Genomic DNA, 23066 nt, shown 5'->3' on the forward strand with positions numbered 1-23066 from the left:
GGCAGGTATGTCACACATCAGATAAGGTTATCTATTTGATGTTAACTTACTGTGCCTCTGAGCCTCAGCTCCAAGCCTTCAAGGTGAGTCTGACCCAGGCTCTGTGCTAGCGGGCAGTAGTACTCTCACTGTTTGCTTATCCATGCTAAAAAGGTGGCCAAAGATTCCCCTCTTCCTTCACACTGCTGTGAGCTATGCCTGGATACCAGGTCACTCTATGAAGCATCACCTTCTGGTTCTAGGTCTGAACCTCCCCCTAAAGCTGGAAACTGCTTTAACCCCTGTTCTGGGGTCCAAATCCGGCTGTCCTCCTCCAAGATGAATAAATGGACTGGAAACTGCTCCTCTCACAGTTCATATTGTAACTTCCCATGTCTTTTGATAATTTCTTGCACTCCTCGGTGCAGGTTTTTATTGAAGTAGTCCATTTCTTGAAAATCAAAAAAAGTGGAGATGGCTCAATTTATATCCATAATTACATTTGAATAACAAAACCATCCTGAAAATGAAGGATGGGGAGATTAGAGTGAAGAGAGAGAAAGAATGAGCAAGTGCACACAGGAAGGGAGAAATGAAGATCACTTCACTGAGAGCCAGGCGCTAATGACACCAGCCGGAAACATGAGGTCCATATGCTAAACAGAGATGCCAATTTCAGCTTGAATCAAATGATTATGTCAGTGAGAATGAGGAATGTAAAAAAGCAACAGGCTATGATGGTGGATTATCCCCCTCTCTGCTGTCCATGCTTTCTCTCTTGTGCTGTCATAGGGAGCAATTGATGTTTGAAAAGCCATGCTTGCATCTCACTTATGGAAAAGGTCACCTGTTCCCCTGTCTCTCCTTCCCTCCCTGACATCTGTTTCTCTAGTCAAGCCTCCACCTGTTAATCTTTTTCTAATGGGCCATCAATCAGACCCAGCAAAGCATCCTTCCTAGAGAGAGGGGCAGGAAGGACTGGGTAGGGAAAGAAAGGAGACATGAGCAGAGAGAAAAGCAGCAAAAAGAAAAAAAACAAAACAAAACAAAAAAAAGCAGAAAAAAATAGCAAAATGAACTCACTGGCACCCAAAAGAAGTAGAGAAGGAGAGATCTTTAAATACTGAGTAAGAGAAAAGCGCTAGCTGGGGAGGGAAGAACAAGACAGAAGGAATGCACACAGAAAAAAGAAGAGAAACAGAGGGGAGAGCCAGCTGGAGGGGTCCCAAGATTGACAGTGAACATGGCTGGTGTAGGAGACTCAGGCCAGAGAAATGTGAACTTGATGAAGAGAGCAAGTGAATGGGGGAAAAGGGCTTCTCCCCTTTTCTTCCTACTGGCACACGGGTTTCACAACACAACGCATGTGTCACCTCAGAGTTGTGACAGATGCCCAGGTTCCTACATACAGTACCTGAGCATTCACTGTAAAATGGTTATTCCTCCACCCAGACCACCTGTGTTTATCTAGATACCATAAAGTTGAAGTCTCCACAAGGAAAGGCCTCAACTCAAGGCTATTTTGGTCCAAGCAAAACCAGGGAACACCAGAAATCTCCCCAAAAGTTAAGTCCGTTCATATTGCCAAGCCAGGATAGATTGGTTTAGCCATCACACTGGGAGAGAAACTTAAACACAACGCTGGGAGATAAGGATTGGGGTGAAGAGGGTGGCCTGAAGGGGAGAGAGCCCAGGGGGTAAAGCATGCCCAGAGCCAGTGTTTTAACCAGTTGGTTTGCCTGTTCTGCCTCTTTCCAAATCCACGCAGCTACCTAATTCAGCTCTCCATGGTGCTAAATCCTTCATTCCTATCAGTGTGGATCAAACACTGGGAGTATTTGCATGATTCAAGTCTTCAGGGCTCCAGACGAGTGATCGAAAACTAGAACTGGGGCAGTAGAGAGCAGCGGCTCAGCCTTCTTTTTTTCCCCTTTTCAGCTTCTTACTAATTAACATTAGAATTCTTATCTCAGATTAGACTGAAAATGTAATTAGCTCATTATCTGACAGCAGCCAGAAACTCCTACACTATCAGAAAAGTTAGGAATATGCAGACCACCATGAAGCCACTGCAGGAGGAGTTTCTTCTAACCAGGACTAAATTGGCAACTGTCTAGAAACTGAAGAGTGATTGATGTAATCTATGTAGACCAGCCCTACCAAATTCTACCTGCACGCCACTGCCCTTGAAAACATGACGGAAAAATTCCATACAGACGCCTCTCCAGTCTGCCCATTTTTATACATCATTTCAAAGTTACTTGACAATAATCAGAAAAGTCACGGAAATCAGCCATGAAACAAACCAGCTAGCTTTTTACTTTCTCTACTCACCACAACCGATGCCGGATTTCATAATGTTTTGTTATTCCCTAGTTTTACAAGACTTAAGTGATGTCGTTTCATCCACCACCCTGGGGAGACTGTTCCATCATTTACTAAATGTCAGTATGATGAGCTGGCTTGGACACTTGCTGAATGTTTCTGACAAGCAGCAAATAGCAAAAAGAGAAGCAATAACTGTAAAATATGAACTAGTGGATCCAATAAATGCTGGTATAAAGGGAAATCATGCAGGCTAAAGGATATGAAGGTGCCGATTCACAGGACTGGTCTAGTTGGGAAACATGATCATCTCCTGATCCACACCTCATAAAGTATTGATCTGACGCACAAAGAAATACTGGAAGTAGATCCTACAGGAGGGAAACCAAGTTACTCTGTATTTGTCTTGCTGGCTACTAATGGCAAAGATGTGCAAGTTCAGTGGACCATTTAAAGAAATGCATGAGAAAGGCAGCCTGGGACATTCAGCTGGGACCAGCCTTTCATCCTCATGCTGATTAAGGGAAAAAAGCAGACAGCACCAGATCCTCTGCGAATACCAAAAAAATAAGCTTATTTAAATGATCCTTCTGGACAGCCACAAGCATTTAATATCTTGATTTTCTACACTGGATTTTAAAAATAAGCACTTCCAAGCAGAAGCAGATCTGAAAAACTGCAAAAACTATTTCAAGCAGGACAAAGCTTGAAATGAGGGATTTCAGCTTGTGCAATGTCCCAGCAATATCTGAAGACCTAATACTGAGGGTATTGCATGGTATAATGCAATGATGGATTTGTATAAACTTATCTATTTGCAAGTGATAACTTGTGATAAGCTTAAGGATTAAACATGACTCATAGCAGACAGTTTGTCCCAAAATGAGTTGATTTCCCTCACAAGAAATGTATAAGGAGGTGGGAAGGTGCCTTGGCCACGCAAGCAGGACAGGAGAAAGAACTTGATGGATGAGACAAAATTTAAAGGTGATTTGGATGCAGGTAAAATGGTTTGAATTGCTGAGGTTAAGTTTCCTGGCAGGAAAACAAACAAAAAACTTTGTGAATATTAAAAATGTGAATTGTAACTGAATCACAGAATGACTGAGGTTGCAAAAGACCTCTGAAGGCCATCTGGTCCAACCCCCCCTCACTCAACACACAGATCATTTAAATTTACGTTTTTCTTTCCGCTGGTCAGGGCTCAGGAATTGAAGGCTAGACTTGCACACTGGCTCTGTCCTCAAGATTTCTCTGTTTCTCAGCCTAAGCCTTGTGCCCAGCTCCTGCAGTCTCTCCCCCCATTACCCTGGTGGTTGGTGGGTGCATTGGTCTGTGGGCCACCTCATCCGTATAGTCCCTGAGGAAGTGGAGCAGCACAGAGCTGATGGACGTGCTGTGAGCTGTTCACAGGACCGCTCAAACCTGCAATGCCTTCATACACGCTCCCGCCCAGACAGATATGTCCCAGTGAGAGGCTGGGATTGTGATTTCTCATGGACCAGAAAATCAAAGCTCAAGGGGTCTCCATTCCTGTTAGCTCTCAACTGGAAGAGATTCACATGATGAAGTAGCTGAAACAACAGAAACTACTTCAGTCATAAGATGGTGTCATCCTGCAAATCATAGATCTCTGGGAGCAGAGGGGTTTCCTAGACACTTTTCTATGAAAAATTGTGTTTCTAGATGGAAAAATATCAGGAAAAAGAGAGAGGAAGGAGAGTAAAGGAGACAATGAAGCACCAGTCTGAGATATACCAATAGCAGGGCTTGAGAAAAAATCAAAAACCAAAGGGAAGAGCACACACATGCCTCTGTGGTTTTGAGTTAACTGCAGACCAAAAAATGCTTGGAATTAATGTTATGAACTACTTTTTTATTTATTTTTTGTTTTCTTGTGCCAGGTAAACAGGGCTCAGCACACACATTTTAAATAAACAGGCTGCACGATATTTTTCAGTTATGATCAATTTGGTCGACATCTTTTTTTCTAGTAGAAACAGCCCACAGGGCCGTGAGCTTTTCCTAGGTACTTATGGATAAAAAGTAGTAGCATAACTTTAAGGATATGTCATTAATAACCTGCTACTAGAAACCCTGAGACTGCAGGCAGATCCTGCTCTGCTGAGGGCTGTACAAACACAGCAGAGGCAGCCCAGAAGGGCTTAAATTCGCATACACAAAAGCCAGAGGGTGAATTCGCTACCTCCGGCTCAAATGCTCTTCTGTTAAACTCTTAATTCACGCAGTCTCCAATAACCCAAAATGAACAATGCCTCTCCCTGCTTGGTGCTTGCATCTTTAAAGCATCAGTGGGCAGTTTTCACATTGTCCTGGGCTTCAACCCTTAGTCATCTTTCTGCTACGTGATAAATACATCGCTCTTTTTTATCTGTTTTCATGAGTCAACCCCTCCAGCCTCTTCTTCATTCTCCTCTTCTCTGAGCTCCTGCCAGTATTTTTCTGGTACTGAAACATACAGAGCAGTTTTGCATTCTGGGATCAAATTAAGGTTCCCCATCCTCTTTTATCAGAAATCAGCTGGATTTTGAAAAATGGTCTAATGCTTGGTGTATGGGTGGGATCCAGACATCTGGGGCTTCAAATACTGGCTCAGCCACTGTGTTGCCTCAAACAGGGAAATTAAGATGCTTTAGGTTTCAGGATATCTCTATCCTGTTACAGCACAGGGCAAGTCTGAGTGCCTGCTTAAACCAGTCTCACTACCTGTCTCATTGCTACCTGAGACTGTATTCAGGGCCAGAATTTGACCTGGCTCTAAAGCTCCCTGATGCAATCAGCATCTCAGCTGTGGACCAATCTCTTATTTTTGTGATCTTGACAGATATGCGGGGTGAATCATGGCCACATTCAGACTGGTGGTGTGGATTTGAAGCATAGATATACATCATAGACTCCTTTAACCTGAAGTGCAACAGAGCTACCAGCCGACAATGCAGATGCAAGGTCATGGACATATTTAATACCCTCTCAAGACTGCTCTGCACAGAACAGAGTAGACACAGCCTCTGTTTCCCAGCTGTAAAATAAGGGCACACAATCCTTCTCCATCTCACAAGTCTGTCATTAGGATAAAGTGCACTGCTGACTCAGAGCTGCCTGAAAACTATTGGCACGAAAGGCAAACCTGTGCCCACACCTGCTGTCTATGCCTTGACCTATATCTATCACTTCTTGCTGTCAGGGCAAAGGAAAGGCTCAAGCCATCTTGACTGGATGGTGCCAAAATGACTGGAGGTGGGAGGTGGTGTCTTTCCTAGCCTTCTTGTGCAGATAGACCGTGCTCAGGCATCTCTTAATTAAGCTGGAAAGGCTAGCAAGCTGATGGATTTGAATTGAGATGCTGGTGAAGTGCCTGTGACATTCCCAGAGGGCACATTAAATTAACCAAATAGACTAAGGATTCAGTAAGCTAATGAAGAGAGAAATGAGAGAGAGAGATGAGGAAGATGGAAGAGGCAAGGGTGAAGGAGAGAGAAGCAGATGGAGAGAGAAGACAGGGTAGAAAAGAAAAACAGAGGGACAAAAGTGAGAAGGGATGAGGAAAAAGAGGGACTGAAGGGAATTGAGTGGAAAATACATGGAGGCAGAAAAAGTGATTAAGTGCAGGGATAGGGAAAAAATGACCCTGCAATATCCTGAGGCTTTCTCAAAGCCATGCTGGGACCATCTGTGCTATGGCCTGGGGTCCAAATTGCTCAATCTCTGCCTCCAGCGGGTTGCGCCTGCTGCTTAGCCAGGCCATATCCCTGAGCACAACTCTCCATTCCCCACCGCCCACCCTGCATGTCTTACCTGCTCGTGGTGCTCAATGCCCATGCTGATGGTGTTCACGAGGATTGCGATCATGATCCCACGGTTGAAGTACTTGCTGTCCACAATACCTCGAAGCTTGACCCTCACTTCCCGCCACATGTCACTGCAGAGCTTCAGCCGTCCACCTTCTTCCACCTCCTCCTCCTCCTTCTCCGGTGCTGAGGCACCCTGGTCCCCTCTGCTGCCCTCTTCCTCCTCTTCACTGGCTCCTCCGTCCTCCTGGTCTGAATCAGCGCTGCCCAGGACAGAGAGTCTTCGGGATGCGTCATGTTCCCCCCTGTGGCATCGGGGACAGTTGGTGGGATCAGAGGTTGCTGTCACAGCAATGGGCTGGACCAAGCCTTGAGGAGGGCAGTCAAGAGAGTTGTGCTGTTGGCAAAGCCCTGGGGAGAGAAATGATTGTGCTTAAAAGAGAAAGCGTTGTTTCCTCCAGAAAAGGCATTCAAGCTGGGCACCTGTTTGGCTTTTGGGTTTTTAGACAGCGTAACAGGGCTTTTTAGCTGTAAGGATGATTAAACACTGGCAAATCAACTCAAGGGCAGCAATAAAAGCCATTGCCGTTGGGTGCTTTACACTGACTGGCTGTGTCACCAGAAGGCATGGTACTGTTCATCTGCCAGTGATTAGGCTCAGCGGGGGTTCATGTCCATCAGAGGAAGAACTGTTTTGTCTGATGCAGAAATCATAGCTTGAGACTCAGTCACTTGTATTAAGTGGGAACTGAGGGAAAAACGATCATGAGGGCTGCCTTTGGCCTGAACAGACACAAGTGGGGTCCAAGAACCCAGACACTGAGCTGAACTCTCTAAATTAGGGATGCTACATTAGCAAAGCATCTCTAGAAGACAGAAGAGGTAGCACAAGAACAGTTCTTCTTGATAGTCCATGCACTCTGAATCAGAATGATCTGCTGACTTCAGTGAGAAAACCAAGTTCCCCGAATCTCCAGTTGCGCCTGGAAGATCAAATGGACACTTGTGGGAATGAATCAATTAATTAACACAATGCATGAGAACTGCAGAAACGTTCTCAGCAAGTAAAGAAAATGAAAGACTGAGTATGCAAGACTAGCTGAAGGAAAATCTGTCTTTTTGCTTGTTAACTGAGAGCATTTCTTACGAAAGGCATCAGCAGACAGTTAATACTAACTCTATAATACCATTTTTACAGACACTTTTCAGGCCAGGAATCCAATTTAAATGGTATCTCATGTCTAATTTTACACAACAGGATGTGTTCCCATCAAGAGAAATTGTCTCTATTGCCCTTGCACGTCAAACTGACTTCTTCAATGTTGCTCTTCTCTCTTGGCTCAGGGGACATACTGCAGTTCTACTCCCTTTTGCTTCTCTCCTGAGGTCCCATAACAACTCAATTTGGGAGGAGAGCTCTGGGGGACCAGCTGTATCACCCAGCCCAATCCTTAGTCCCACTGCCTCATATTTCCCTAATACGTCTCTCCCCCAAACTGCCATCACTCCCCTGCTATACCAGACCTGGAGTCCTTTCCAAGACTCAGTCAGTGTCTTTAATGTTGTCACAATTTGTTTTCAGATCTGTGTTGCCTGTTAGTCACCCCAGTTTCCATTCCCACTTATGCTGATCACCTCCACCTTACTGGTCTGGCGCACTGGCCATAGCTCCACGCTCAATGGCCAATGTTAATTCTAACTCTGTGCTTTGTAGGCAAAGATCCTTTGGCAAGCTAGCACATGGAGATGCTCCCAGTTATGCTCATGTTTCCACTACCAACATCTCCAGATTTACCCATACAATCCTTACTGTAGTGCCTCTGGCTTTTCCTGTTCATGCCTAGCTTGGCATCGCCTGGCTCCACGTGGCCCTGGCGCCGGCTCTGTATGCTGTTGTACAGCCCAAGGGTGCGGCGTTTGGCTTTGCGCACGATGTGGCAGACATATTGGAAGATCTCCTCGTAGCAGTCTCCCGGCTCCATGTAGCTGGCGACAGTACTGGAGGAGAGGTACCGGGCCCGCTGCTCCTGCATCAGCTGGTGCTCCCGCTGCTTGGTCTCTGAGAACTGTGTGGCAATGACCACCAGGCACAGGTTAATCATGAAGAAGGAGCCCACCTAGTAGCAAAAGAGAAGGAGGGACAGGTGATATCAGTGTGAGCAAGGATATACGGCAGGGGGGAAAGAAGAGAGAGGAGGGGAAGGTGAACACAGGAACTAGAGCTACCACCAGTCCGCATATGGAGATGGGATTTCAGGAAAAGCCAGGATTGGGTGAGCTTGTTTTTGGGAACTCACTCCCTGTTTTTTCCCTGCAGAATTTAGAGCTCTGAACGGAAATTCGGGAAACACAAATCCTAATTTTGGCTCTTTTGGCAGGGTTTGGGACCTTTAGCAAGTCATGTAGAACTTACCTACAAAGGGTTTGATGAAAATTGGACTTTTTCTTTCCCTCTTCTTTGTGTTAAACAGAAGATGGGAAACAGAGGATTATTTTGGTTGCTTTATCCTCTTCTTGCCCATTTACTACCGGAAAAATCATGCACTGTCATTTACGGTCTTCAACTCTTGGAGGACACGTCAGTGTTCTTGGGGCATTTTATTTATTTCTATCATTTACACCATAAAGGGAGATGGCACTTTGCTGAAATGAATGAGCTCTTGAAATTGGAGTTTACAAAAACTAATGACTTTGAGAAGGACTCTAAATAGTCTGTCAAAACAATACTTCTTTGCTCAATTTCTATTCTTCTGATTCTTCTGAGACCAGACATTTTATAATTGCTCTTATTTTACTTGTCCTCCAGCCTAGGTGGATTTACCATGTCAAATACAAAAACAACCACAGCTCACTCCACCAGTTTCTCAGAAATGAAACAAAAATCCCAAGTTCTTGCTATTGTCCCTAGAGAAGCCAAAAAGTCATTCCACCAAAAGGTGGAATTATTTTTCAGGAAGTACCCCAGCTTGTACCTACCCAAGTACCTACCCAAACAGCCTTCCCCCCAGTGCACAGCCCTTGCCACTCTCCACACAAGCTTGTCTCCTTATAAATCCCTTTGTCTTGCACACAGGTGCCCAGCAGCTCCATCCTCAATGTAGTGGTTCTCAGTATTTCAAAGGGGAGATGTCCCTGCTAGCATCTGAATAAGCCTTTGAAACATGAAGCCCTTCCCAAACAGATTCAGCATACGGACAATAAACCATTTCAAAATAATGGGCTTTTTTTTTTCCTCTTCCTCTCAGCACCTTTCAAAGCTGTTCTAATTCTGTTTCCCTTCATCTCTGAGCCCTTCTCAGTGATGAAACCTATTTTCCCTTCAGCTTCTATACGTGGCCTTGAAACAAAAAACAATGCCTCATTCGGATCCCTTCACCTGCCCCCAAGGAGTTCTGTAGTCCGTGATCTCTTACATATTTTCACTGCTGAGGGTATGACTGGGAATCCGAATTCTCCTCCGATGTGCTCCCTTGCCCTCTTTCCCCTCAGCAACACAGGACCCTCACAGGCTTTGTCTGTTCAGTTCTCTCCCTCGGCTTGCCCTGAGTGAGGCAGGGCTGGGAGCTGGATACCTGTTGTGCATTCCTGAAATGCAAATTGTGACACTGCCTGGTACTTCCAAAGTCTCCACAAGCAACAAACGACTAAGACACTCAACACCTTCTCTCTAGGAGACAAGTAGAGAAGCTGAGGGCAACAAGATGCCCTCAGCAGGGTCATACTTTAAGCCTGGGGCTGAATCCTGAGGTGGGGGGGGGGTCAGGTTTCACATCACTGAGCTCTGTTCTTGCAGGGAATTGTTTGCTGTGATCAGATAACTGAAAAGGGGAGGAGTGGGAGTACTGGGTATGGAACTGGCCTCCAGTCCTTGAACCTCTTAGCTAGAACACCAAACACAAAAAAGCTTTCTTAATCCTTAAGGCACAAGTCCAAAGACTCTAAAGATCTGCTGAGCTTGTCTCTGCCTCCCAACCAGCACTATGACAGGAAAGGTCCCAGATGGCTTGTGACTGAGCGATCCATCTCAGCCAGCTGAACGGCAAGACCACAAGTGTCTGACACAGAGTCAAAGTATCTGACAGAGCCAGAAGGAGATCACTGATGCAAAGCCCCAACACAAGGAGTCCTGTTCAGTTCCAGGCCTGAACTTTGTACTGAGCTGTACTTTGATTAAGCTGAATCCTGGCCTTGTTCAGCCTAAGGCTTGATCCCTGTTTCTACAATATCTAATCAAACCTGACTGGTGCTGGAGATGCTGACTTACTTGCCCATTATTTTTGTTTATTCCAGAATATCCAGCTTGTCTCTTCCAAAGCTCACATACGTAAGAACAGGGCACTTCCAGGAGGCCTAAGCGTTGCAATGTGGATGCAAACCTGAGAGTTCAGAAGAGCCTGAAGTTTTCTCTAGTCCAGGAGCAACACCAGTGGCCAAGTAGCTGAAGTGGTGACACAGAGAAAGCTAGACTTCAAGCAGGAAGACCCAAGTGGAGCACTGACACAAGAAGTGAAAGCAGGCCTTCTTTAATGCCACCTCCCTGGTCTCCAGCAGAGCCAGAAGCTGTTTACAATTTGCTGAATACACAAAATGTTTTTACCAGGTTGCTCTGTAAAGACCTCTCAGAGTGCCAGGGTCAGACGATGCTCTTCCCCTCAGGGACCATGTCAGTGCAGGAGTCCTCGAAAATGCTGGGAATGTATCCGGGTGGTGGAGCCTTCTTCCCTCCTTATGAGCCGTAACAGGTAATGCCCTTACACAGGTGTTTGAAGATATCGCTGTGAAGGATGGAGAAGTCATAGATTAAAGCATAACTCTAAGGAGTTGTCTGTGGAGATCCAGCCCCAGAAGAATGAGTTCGAGCCAAAGCTAAGAGGTGTGTCGAAACGCAGAGAGCCAAGGCCTGAAGTATGACTGTCAGAGCAATCCAGTTTAGAAAGTCAGGCCTTTCAACCACAGAGAAAGAGGGCAGGATAAAGGCCACAAGGACTGTGCTTCATAAGACTTGAAGAGGAAATGTCATAAGAAGAATTGGAGGGAAAATGACACCAAGTGACAGCAAGTTCACGCTGTGGTTTTGCTAAGTGCTGCAACAGCACCCTGGAAAGATGCATTACATGTGCAAAGAAAGTAACAGAAATGCTAAATCCTTTCTTGGTGTAATTCCACCAAAGGCGGAGGAAATATCCTATCTAGCATAAGGCTGCTCTGTTCTGAGAAGTCCCCAGAGTAAGTTGAGGTTCGTGTGCTCCCGTGTTTGGTGGAAATAAACCTACATGGCTTCTGCAAATGAGGAGGGCGTGTCTAGAAATGTCAATGACACTCTGCAGTAAATCTCAGGTGGAGTGTTTAATTGAGGGTTTTCAGCTGCCTGCAAATTCAGAGACAAAGTTTGAGTCACTGGAAATCCACATGAGATGAGCCAACTCCGGAAGGACGATCCTGTTTCAAAACCAAAAATATGCTGACAGAATTTATGTAGTTTGGAGCTGGGGCCGGAGAGGGCAGCTTTTTGGAATTGGCCCATAGGAGATCGGTATGCCCACCCCAAAGCTTGAACACTGACTCTACACAGCCCTTCCTGGCTCTGGGAGAGGCTGTGTGTGAGGCTGGGAGTAAATCCTGTGCTGAACTACTCGTTATGCAAATATGGGTATCTGGCCATGCTGCTCAAAGTGATAATGCAGGTAAGTCCTAAATATCTGTTGCATGATGGAAGATCTGAACAAACAATATGGGAAATTATTGTTTTCTGGATTCACAAAAAGCAGCGGATGATTGGTTTGGCTCTGGGGATAGGGCTGTGAGGAGCTCCCCTCCCATCCTGTGCAGTCATATTTCTAGACTGACTTTCCTTGGGACTCTCCAGCCTCAAAGTAAGAGCAGCATTCTTCGAAGTGTATTTCACTTCTGCTGTCCTGGCTCGTGTTTCAGCCCAAGGAAACAGGTCACCTTTCTGTTCGTCTCTCCTTGTCTTACCCTTCTGCTGACAGAAGGCCGGAAGGGAGGGAGAAACATGGAATACCATGAAGATTCATCTTTTTCATTCTCTAACCCTGAATGGATCAACAGATTTTTCTTTGTGCTACTCCCCATACATACAGGCTACAGAATTTCTCCCAGAAATTGTACTAGGGTTTGTTTGCTCTCAAATCATTGCATGCCAATCTGAATTTAAAACAGATCCTGTGCCAGGAAAGTCTGTTAGTGTTACTGGGTGGCTGCTTCTAGAGATCTGTTTCTAGGAGGGCATGACCACATAGGACAAGTAGTAGGTGCAGAGCAGAATCTTAGCTAGGTCCATTCAACAGTCTATCCAGATGCATGTGGGCTTTAGAGATACATACCGAGGTCCTTACTGGCTAAGTAACACCTACCACGTACAGATTGAATACTTCCCATAATACATCCTAGGTCTTTCCCTTCTACTTTAGACTTTGGTCCCCATATAGGAAAGCTGCAAGTCTTCAGAAACAAAGGAAATGCCTCCTTGTTAGAAACAGGACATTCGCTCCAAAAAAATGTTTTTATAAGTGGGAGGAGGCCTGAAGAATGGAACAGACAATGGCATTGTTTTTCTCACCTCTCCCTCCAGGCACAGGCAACAAACGTCCTTACAACAAAACAATCACCTTCAACCTTCACATGTATAAATCCACAGGGCTCAAAAACTGCTTATGAAGTTCTCATCACTGACACACTGCTCTCCCTCCATCCCCACCAGCCACAAGTGATCTCACACAGCCAGTTTATGTTGGATTGATGACACTTTTGGAGCAGCAGCTCCTTTTTGTTCTCAGAAGGGAAGTAATTCAGCATGACAGACCCTGAATCTGACAGAATCTGAATCTGAGACCCTGAATCTGAGAAATCCAGGTGCTGTCAGTAGCCATAAAACAGGAATGATTCAAGAGTGTCAAATGTGCAAAAGGCAAAATAGGAGAAAAGGTGCAGAAATGGTTTTCTGTACTTTTGGGCCTACTGTTTTGAGGAATTTACTACGAAAGATGATGTTTGGATGAACACATTATCCTACATTGGGTATTGATTTTCTAGGAATCAATCCTGAGCATATTCTTTGAGCAAAAGAGAAGAGCCTGACTGACAACTATGTGATCCTGCCACAGATTCTTGGTGAAAATCATTGAACTGGATTCCTGAGAGTCCAAGAAGAAATCCAGGTACAGTAGTTTGCTACTCAGTATATGTGTTGACCTAATGCCTGACCTTTTGTAGGCTCTTAGCTTGCAATGCTGAGACTCATTGAGTCTTATACTTACAATTATCAGCAAGATAAAGTAGATAAAATTGTAGAATGAATGGGCATCCATCACGTAGTACATGATCTCCACCCACCCTTCCAGTGTGATCACCTGCAAAGACAAGCGACAAAAAGAGAATCAGGAGGGAAGTGGGCTTCCAGAGTTCATTTATCAGTGTACACAAGCAGATACTGGCAAGTCTGTTGCAAACCAAGGAAGGTGAGAAACAAAAATTCCTTTCAAGAGGGCCAAATTTCCATTCCAGAAAATCAGCATGGTACTGCTTGGTGACACTGGCATACTGTCAAAGCCTGTGAGATCATGCTAGCCCACAGCGGGAATATTTCATTAAAATAGTTCATTTCCCTGGATCACAGCGGGGGAAAACCTGCAGCAGGTTTCTGTGCCCCTTGGACTGGACACTGCGTACAGCCAGTGGAAAAAAAAAGGCAAGGATTTTAGCTCCCATCTGCAACAAATGCTGGGAATTAATAAATAAACAAAAAAATAAATAAGAGACTCCTTTGCTATAATGATCTGGATTGAAAAAATTTAAAATAAAACAGGTACAAGTCAGCCTGAAGGGTACCTAGAACAGCTCTGCATCCCTACCCATCTTCAGGAACACTCTATGCGGTAAGCATTTGGCCTCACTTTCCAGGATAGTTGCAATGCCCCTTTCTCTCTGCAGCTGTATCACACCCTGAAGAAAAAATCACGGGATCAAAGAAAGACTGAAATGGAAAAAAAATAGTTGAGCTTTGTTTTTACCTGAAATATCACAATCCAGGCATACCCAATATTGTCAAAGTTGATAGCACCCTTGTGCGGGTTGGCGTTTCCTGTACGGCACACGTTGTAGTACTGGTTCCAGTTGACACACATGCCACTGATGTTGAACTCTTGCCGGACTGAGTTGTAATAATAATAATCATCCTTGTCCAAACAACACTCATGGCCCCGCTCCTTCAGGGGCGGGATCTCGTGACAGCCCATGATTCCATTGTCTCCTGACAGCGAGCAGATAAAGGGCATCTCATCATCTTCCTCAGGCTGGTAATAAGGTGGCAGGACAATGTCACCTTGTCTGCAAGGATAAAAAACACAGTCATAATCTTCCTGCAGCAGATGTTTTCCCATCAGTGATATTGGTGGAGCTTGGAGCTGGTGGAGCTGCCATTCTGACAGGGATAGCACTGAGTAAAGGATTTCCAGGTTTATTTCTTCATATTTATGGAAGGACAGAGCTCCTGGAAAACAGGGAATTTCCAGGGGTCTGTCCCCAGTTTTCAGAGGTTTGTCCTCCATTAGAACACCCCAACCCAAATTACACAATCTGCTTGCATAGAGATGGAGGGAAGCTGGAATGCAGACATTTGCATTCTGATCACTCTTCCCATTTGCATCAAAGCTAAATAAGATGCAATGATATTAAGGAAGTTCATCAGGCTTTAATGTGATGTGCTCATGTATGTAACTGTTGATGGACATGTTTTATAACATTTGGCACTGAACCTTCTGTACTTCCAGAAAAAAAAAAAAGAAAAAAAAAGAATCCAGTTTATGCATAATTAAGATTGCTCAGCTAAGCCTTAAAATCAGGAATTGCAAAGTAAAGTTGACTTAACCTTAATTTTGACTCTTCTTTGACAGTTGGCATTATGGGTATAATGTTTCATGACAAGTTCACGTGCTTTTTCCCAAATAACGCAGACACCTTCCAAATGCATGAATAATTAAAATCATCTATGCTTGCCTAGCTGGAGATGAGATAATGATAAGGATATATGAAAGGTGGAGATTTAAAATTTTCCATCAAACTTTATCTGGCACGCTTGCATTCCTTGCAGTGCTACAATACACAGCTTTCACATTGCATGAATGCAGACTCTTTCTCCACGTGTCGTTGGAAGGGGACAGGTGTTGATGAAAAAGGAAAGAGAAAAAGCCTCCGATTCTAAGCTAACTGGGACTCAACCACAAGCTTCTGTCATTACACATCCGCGTCACTGATGAACTAGGTGCCTGCAGACTTTGTTTCTCTAATAATGGTCAGTCAAAGATTATCCAGTATCTGTCACTTTACAGGCTGTGGCCCCAATTCACTTCTCAGTTACATCAACTCTGCTTGGATTTAATTACACTCATTAAAGTACTACTACTGTGATTTACATAAAGGCCAATCATCCTAAACATCCGTTTCTCCCCAAGGAATATATAAACTCTGTAAATGGCTGTTTTAAGTAGCTCCTACTCTCCAACCCCATTGCTGTTCTGCAGATTGCATTTTCGCACTTATTTTGTTTTCCCAATTTGAGATGATCTAAAGCTTCAGAATTGTTTAATCAGTTTAAACTGATCTATGGCATTAGCTTTTTTAAAGCAGTCTAAACTGATCAAAGGTCTGGAGTTACTATATGGTTTTAAGAAGACATTTTAAAGCTGGAGACCAGTTAAAGCCAGAAGGTCAACAGAGGAGCTGTGCTTTGCTCATGGGGAGGGTAATTGGAAAGTTTGCTGTGGGCAGGAGCTTTTCTACCCCACTGCTTCCAGGGAGGAGGAGAGCTGTGTCCTGCAGGTTCCCCTGACCCCTCCAGGATGAACCTCAGACACCTGTAACCAACTCCTGTGTGGCTCCAGGCTCTTTGCCAGAACTGTGTCCACTTTTTCGTGCATCTGCTTGTTCCATTCAAGCACTCATTCTTAGGGGAGAAAGACAACATGGCTGATGTTTCTGAGTTTCAGCTATTTCTGGGTGGTGGAGCAGAATTTGTGGGCACGGCTGGAGGAGACCGCTACGATAACTTATGCCTAGCTGAATCCCAATGACCCCAGGCATCTGTGTACTGTGAAAATGGGCTGAAATCCATCTGCACCTGCCTTTACCCTCCCTCCCTGTTCAGTCACTGCAAAACACAGCCAATATTCTGCACCATATTCCCCTACAGCTGTTTGGAGGAAGCAATATGCAGAGAGCCAGGCAGCAGAAGACGAGAGAGCAGGGACGGGGAAAGAAAAACACCCTTGGAAGAAAAGAAGGGACATCATCTCCCAAGCACTCACATTGTGAAGTTCTCCTCCATGAAGCAGCGGTTGCGGAGCAGCCCAGCCCACAGCTGCACCCCGATGATGCCGAAGATGAAGAAGACAAAGAAGCAGAGGAGGAGGACGTTCCCCAGCATGGGCAAGGTGTCCAGGAGCAAATTCACAAGGATGCGCATGCCTGCGGGGGGGGAAGAGAACCAGAAGGAGCAAGTGTGGGGTGGATGGAGAGAGAGAGAAAGGGAGAAAAGACAGGAAAGAGGAGGAAAGGAAAGGAAAAGAAAGGAAAAAATAGGAGACAGGAAAAAAAAAAAAGCCACATAAAGATAAAAAGCAGAGTGTTGGAAATTAATTACTGCCCCAGTCGGGCTAGATTTATGATCGTTGCCCTTTCTTGTCCTAACCTCCACTGACAGGCAGCCAGCAGAGCTGCTGTGATGCCACGATCTCTTAACCCTAGGCCTCTGTCTGCAGCACCGAGAAGAAAAAGGAATAAGACTTTCGGCACCATCGGCCATCTGATTGATATTTCCCCCTCCCCCTTCCTGCAGAAAGGCAACCGAGTGAAAACTCTATCCCAAAGGTGCCCAGCAGCTCAGCGACCCCATCCCTCAGACGGCTTGGACCGAAAGTCACCCCAGTTTGATGACTGCACGCCGCAACCTGGGAGAATTGCACTGACGGTCCGAGGCCAGCCTGCCTAGCAGGATAGACGTCTCCAACACACAAACAACTGGAATTAATTGGTCTTCTCGGTGGCAGTCTCATCAAGGGATGGTACTGGAGACCACACTCTCCTCTCTTGGCTAGTCACCCTTCCCCAGCATGCCTAGAGCACATGGGTAGTGGGCACAGCCCAAAATGCTGTTGGCACAGCACCCCTGGCCAGCACAAAATCCAAAATCCTCCCCTCTTTTTCTTTTGTTAAATCACTTAATGAATTTCTTTCTCTGGTTTTATTTCTCTCCCAGCTCTTCAGCTCACGCAGCCACAAGCAGGGGTAAGGACAGACTTGTTTCTCCATAGAGCTAATGACTTTTTCTCTGCTCTCCAGGGATGGTGAAAACCCAGAAATCCTTCTGAGCATCACCGTACCGCCTTTAACCCTGTGCAGTTATCTCTCCTCACCACCACAGAGGTCTCTCCCTCAGGGGCCCAGAGAGTTCCTTCACTGAAGATGTTCCATGTAGGCCAGCAAATAATTAGCTAATTAGGTATTTATAACCAGTTCATTACTTCAGATGGCAGGAGAAGGGGAAAGAGGAGCAGAAGATAAGATTAGGATTCACTGACAGCCCTCTGAGGCACCAGTTAATCCCCTTTGTATGCCCAGTGTCAAGTAATTAGCCACATGATGCTGTGCATTAGGCTGCCTCCGTTCCCCAGCTGCTCGTGCCGTGGAGAAGGAATGGAAGTGGTGTCAGCGGGGCACGTGCACTGAAGGGAGAGGGAGGAGGGAGCCTGGTGTGGGACATCGGCCTGGTTTAGCTCTGGGGGAAATGTTTTGGGATGGGTAGGAGAGGCGGGAGTGGTATTTGCAGGTGGGAGATGCTTAAGGGTGGATCACGAAGGAGAAGGAACGATGGCGTTAGCTCTTCCAGGGGGATGACTAACTCCAGGCTGTGGAGCAGCTGCAAAGCCCTGCTTGCCTGACTGCCCAGCTCTATCTCCAGCCACCAGCTAAGGCGCTTTCTAGACAGCACATCAGTAACTCAGCAGTCCAGCCGCTCGCTGGGGATCGCGAACACGCCATGAGTCACTGCTGGCTCTCTGATCTGTCACCATACAAAGCCCAACAGCACAGGCACCCTGCCCTGCTGCCTGTCTCCGTGACCTCCCAAGCTCTGCAGCAGCGCTCTGTGCATCACTTTGGCTGTGAAGCCACACACCCTCACTGCAGCGTGTTCCCAGCATTAATGCCACTACACAGCACGAGCTCCCTAGTGCCCATAAACTGCCCTGGTCAGTACGTTAGGGAGAGCCAAGTAACACAGGAATACATACCAGTGTTGCTATACCAGCAACGCTGCAAGAGGGGGTGATGTATTTCAGAGCAGTGGCAGCAGGAACAATTAGACTACCCTTCAGCTGAAATGCAGAGCACTTGTCTCACAAGGGATTTCACAGACAAAACACTTGCTGGGCCAGAATTTGCTGATTTTGCAAAAACTGATTTTGTTTTTGTTCTACAGGAAGACAAGTGGCTTGCAAAACTTGCCTGCCTTTCTCTTGGAAGCCTCTTGCCTGCCCATACGTTCTCCCTCCTGACTCTCAGAGGAGGATTCAGGACAGCATTATCCACAGCTCCAGGATCACAGCGATTGCACTCATGCTAGGCACGCTGGGGTACCTGGGCCCCCAGCATCAGGCAGGTGGCCCCAGAGCATGGCATCTTTCCCACATCACAAAGAATTTCAGCATTGGTAGGTTCCATTTCTAAGTCCAAATTAAACCCAATTTTGATTTTAAAAAATCCTCCATTTGAAAATCATCATCCTTCCCTGCCCATCGATGTCCACTGTGGATATGAATAAAAACACTGAACTTACATCCATGCAAACAGCAACTACAATTCTCCTGTGGAACACCTGCCTCACTTCGAACAAAGGCTCTTTTGCTTCTTGCCCTAAACTGCAAAACAATTGCTTTGGGAACCCATTTTGCAGTCCCTTGGCCCTGGGAAAGGGCAGACTGCTCTGGCAGCCATGCTATAAAGCACCCGCTGCAGATCTCCAAGGAAGGAGGCTCACTGCCAGGCATCTCAATGCTTTCACAGGCAGGAGGGAATCAGCCCCGGCAGAGCAGCACGTTTTGGGGGTCTGCAGAGCCTGAGCAGGTGTCTCTGCAGGTGGTCCCTGTTTCTTCAAGCACTCAAAAAGTGTGGGGGAAAGAAGAAGAAAGGCTGAAGAGCCTAAGGATGGAGCGTGGTGATTTACTCAAGACCCTGGCTGGGACTGAAGTCTCCAAAGTGACCATAAGGCAATGGAAATGGCCAGAAGGCAAGGCAGGGGTAGCAGGATGCTTTTCAGTGCATCTTTGGGTGCATCCTGCCCTGGAGAGCCATGACACCTCTCTTTCCCAAGGTACCTTTGCTGGACAGCCCCCATCCATAGTGACACTGGTGTGTCCTGTGCAACGGCTTCTAGAAGGTGCTGGAAAACGGCTTCTAGAAGGTGCTGGAAAACGGCTTCTTCAGCAAAGTCCTGCTGCTGCCTCTCTCCCCCTTCACTTTTCTCTTGTTGTGACTACAGAGATCTCATCTCTGCCTTTCCACTGCTCCACAGCATCTGTGCGCACCTCTCCCAGCCTGCCTCCCCCTCTCCCCACCACTGCCCGTCCCCAGTCCCTGTGTGTCCTTTACCATTGGCAGAGCAGAAGCCACGCTGGCTCACAGCAAGGAAGGAATATGAAAGGGACAATGACCTTTTCTGAAGCAGCCTTTGCAAAAAAAAAAAAAAATGTTCACTGAAAAGAGAAAGGAAGAGGGACCACGTAGTCCAGAGGAAAAGCAGGGAGGGAAAGCATTGATGAAGCAACATTCAGCTACCAAACAGGCTCCCAGGGCATCAAATATGAAAAGGTTTTGCTCTTCAAGGGGAAGAAAAGCTAGAAACATGAAATATTCATGAGTGCCAGGTGTGGGCTCTGAAAGACCTTTTCTCCTCCCTGCTCACCCTCATGAGGAGGCCAGGGGAAAGGAGAAAATAAAATGACATCTGCTGTGGGCATCCGAGGAAGGATCCTCACAGCCAAGCATCTGAAAATGAGCCTCAGAGAATGCTTCCCTGTTGCCCTGTGCCCGCAGACAGGGGCAAGGGGTGGGGAAGGGTGTGTGATGGGACCTCACCAGCGGACAACTCCTTGTAGCAAGGCTACGGGCACGGCAGAGATGCATTCACAGCTCCAACACAGCAGAGGACATCGGCTGCAGGGGTGAGACGTAGTGGGAGGCAGAGGAGTGCCGGCATCCAGAGGCCCTTCCTGACAAACTCTGCAGATGCTACAGCAACCGTAGCTCCCCCCAGACACTTGCTGTCAGCCCTGATTAGCTCGGCCGTCACGGCTGAAGCCTCCCCAAGCAGGCTCGCCCAGCACGTGCCCAGGCAGGGCTAGGGAGGAGGCGAACTCCTGGCAGGTGTGCCTGGCTGCTCACCACCACCTCCCCCTGCTCCCGAGGCACCCCTCTGTTGCTTTGCTTTCTCTCCTCCTGCCTCTTCACAGGAGTGAGGAGCAAAAGCTGTTCCCTAGCACTAACTACCTCGCAATCTGAATGGGGGACCAGATCAGGATGGGGTGAGAAACCCTTTTCCTTTTGCTTTCTTTTATCTCACCCATCTCTGAGTTTGAGTCCTTCCCAAACAGGTTTAGACAATCCTTCCTTGGCTTGGAGTAAACCAGATGGACGACAGCATAATCCTCAGCACCCATCCCAGTTGTATCATGGGCCAAGCCTCCAATTGTCATTTTATCTGGAACATAAGCAAATGTCTTCTTTCCCATCAGTGTTCGTGACTGTATCTGGCAGGACATTTTGCAGAGCACGGAGCCTGAAACCTCTCTCCATCCCTCAGCCAGGCAGCTTGCCCAAGCGTGCCTTCTTTCCTTCCTCCCCTGCCCCAGGACACATGGCAGTCCACCCAGCTAGCACCAGGTTGGCAGCATTTTCCTGTGCATGCTCCTTTAGGGGAATTGTCAGTGCTGAGGAACCACTCCAACAGATGGACGGTTGTGCAGGGAGCACGTGGAGAGAGCTGCACCTTTTTTTGTGGCCAGCCCTTGTAGTTAAAATAACCTCGGTTGCACCACTGCCATAGAGGACCTGCCCAGATGCCTGGCCTGACCCAGGTTAAATGAACCCCATGGGGACACAGGCCCATTTGACAGTACAGGGCAGGGAGAGCTCTTAAGCCAGCTGTGCTGCTAAGGAGAAGGCAGCTGCCCCAGACACAAACGTGAAGGATCGGTTGCATTTAGAAAAGAAAAGAAAAAGTATTTTCATTGATCTGTCAGGTTTGTGGTGTGTTTTAGCATACATTTGGGCTGGGGTTTTGCACTTGCAGGTGGTCTGCATGATCCATGGTTTAGGAGAGGCACTAGGTCCCTCACCGACACCCCGCTCCTGCCTTGCTGCAAGCAAAGCTGCCTAGCACTTCTGGCTGGCCCAGAGACCTCGTCCCACTCAGCCTGTTGATGAGCTAAGCTTCAATTATCCAAATCTTTGTCCCTCCTCAGCTTGACCACAGACGCAGAAAATATCAAAGCATGACATTTCCAGCACTTATAAAGCTTCAGCTAGTACAAAAAGCTGCTGTTCATTTTCTCAGCAGCATGGGCACATCAAGACTTTCCTCTGTGCACGGACTTCCCTTAGGACCCCGAATCAAGTTCAAGCATTAAGTGTCCTCACTCTTTACCTTTAAAGCACTCCTCAGCTTAAGCCTGAGGTAGCCAAAATAGAGACTAAAGCTCCATGAAAGAATTGGTGGTCAGAACTTCACCCTGCTGGGACAAGGGAGCTCTCCAGACAGTTTTAAAGTGCAAGAGATGTAAGAGAAAGAGCACTCTGAAGCTTACTCTGGGGCAGTAGAAACAATTCCCTTGGGAGCCAGGGACTAGCACAGACCTCAGTGCCTTTCACTCCGAGAGTACGATGCTTAGCAAGGATGGATCAGGTCAGGGCAACGTGGGCATCAAAAAGGAAAGAAAGAAGAAAAGGAAAAAAAAATACACAACGTATCCCCCAACATACACAGAGCTAAAACAACCACGAAAAAGAGAGCACAAACAAAATCCAAGACAACCCTCTCCAAAACATCCCCCACACACCTTTTTTTTTCTTTCTATTTCCATTGGGGGGAATATGAGAAAACAAACACATAGCTAGGATGCTCAGAGCACTGCTGAAGAGGGCTCAGGTGCTAGGACTAGGGCTGAATCTCGATATTCTGAACACCTCAAAGCTTTCCTTCCTACCTACCCATCAAATACCATAGGCACATCAGGGAAATAGGCCCCTCCTAGTGAGACTTAGCACGCAGAAGCGTCAGCAGCCTTGAAAATGTTAATTCCCTTTAGCATGGTTATTGACACAAGTCCCATAGAGCCATGGCCTGGCTCACACCACAAGTAGTAAATGCCACATTTCCTCGCTGGAGATCTGCAGCAAACCTTACAGGCCCAGCTTCAAACACAGGGTAGTGAAGATCTCATTATAAGGGATTTTTATTTTTTTAGAGGATATCAAGTTGTCAAAAGCAAAAGAAGAAAAAAAAGAAAAAAACAAGTAGGAAAATGCTAAGAGAAGTACGCAGCAAGGTCAGGGAAAATTAACTTCTCACCAGATCATAAATAATGCCAAAAACAAACGATGGCTTTAAGGCATGAGTTGCACCTTCCAAGTCTTTCACAGAGGGCAGGTGGTCTGAACAACCCCTGTGGTGTTGGCTCAGTCCCAAGCTCTTGTATTTCTCAGCTTTGTCCGAGGATGAGATGAAGACACCTCAGCTCTGCAGTGGGCTGCACCTTGTTAGAGGTGCTCTGTGCATCCTACCAGGGATGCTCTGAGCCCAGCTAAGTCGCACAGATAGCAGCGAGTTCAGCACAAAGCCCTTCCACCACTGGCACTCACATGCACTAAGTGCCACCATAACGC

At 46.5% G+C, this 23066-nt stretch overlaps 1 protein-coding gene across 13 annotated transcripts in view; it reads right to left on the reverse strand.

Moving 5' to 3' along the window:
- Positions 1 to 23066, reverse strand: part of CACNA1I (calcium voltage-gated channel subunit alpha1 I) — a 178600-nt gene that overhangs the window by 39975 nt on the left and 115559 nt on the right. For 12 of the 13 annotated variants that reach the window (XM_080590045.1, XM_080590042.1, XM_080590047.1 and 9 more), the window contains 5 exons: positions 16436 to 16595; positions 14144 to 14459; positions 13391 to 13483; positions 7924 to 8230; positions 6121 to 6524 (listed from right to left, as the gene is read on the reverse strand). In XM_080590045.1, the coding sequence (XP_080446171.1) occupies positions 6121 to 6524; positions 7924 to 8230; positions 13391 to 13483; positions 14144 to 14459; positions 16436 to 16595 (1280 nt within the window). Of the gene's footprint in view, positions 1 to 6120; positions 6525 to 7923; positions 8231 to 13390; positions 13484 to 14143; positions 14460 to 16435; positions 16596 to 20261; positions 21041 to 23066 lie in introns of those variants that run through there. The other variant, XM_080590046.1, reaches the window with a different exon arrangement.

This window comes from Anser brachyrhynchus (assembly GCF_964034855.1).
Source record: "Anser brachyrhynchus genome assembly, chromosome: 1".
In the NCBI taxonomy this organism is placed as follows: domain Eukaryota; kingdom Metazoa; phylum Chordata; class Aves; order Anseriformes; family Anatidae; genus Anser; species Anser brachyrhynchus.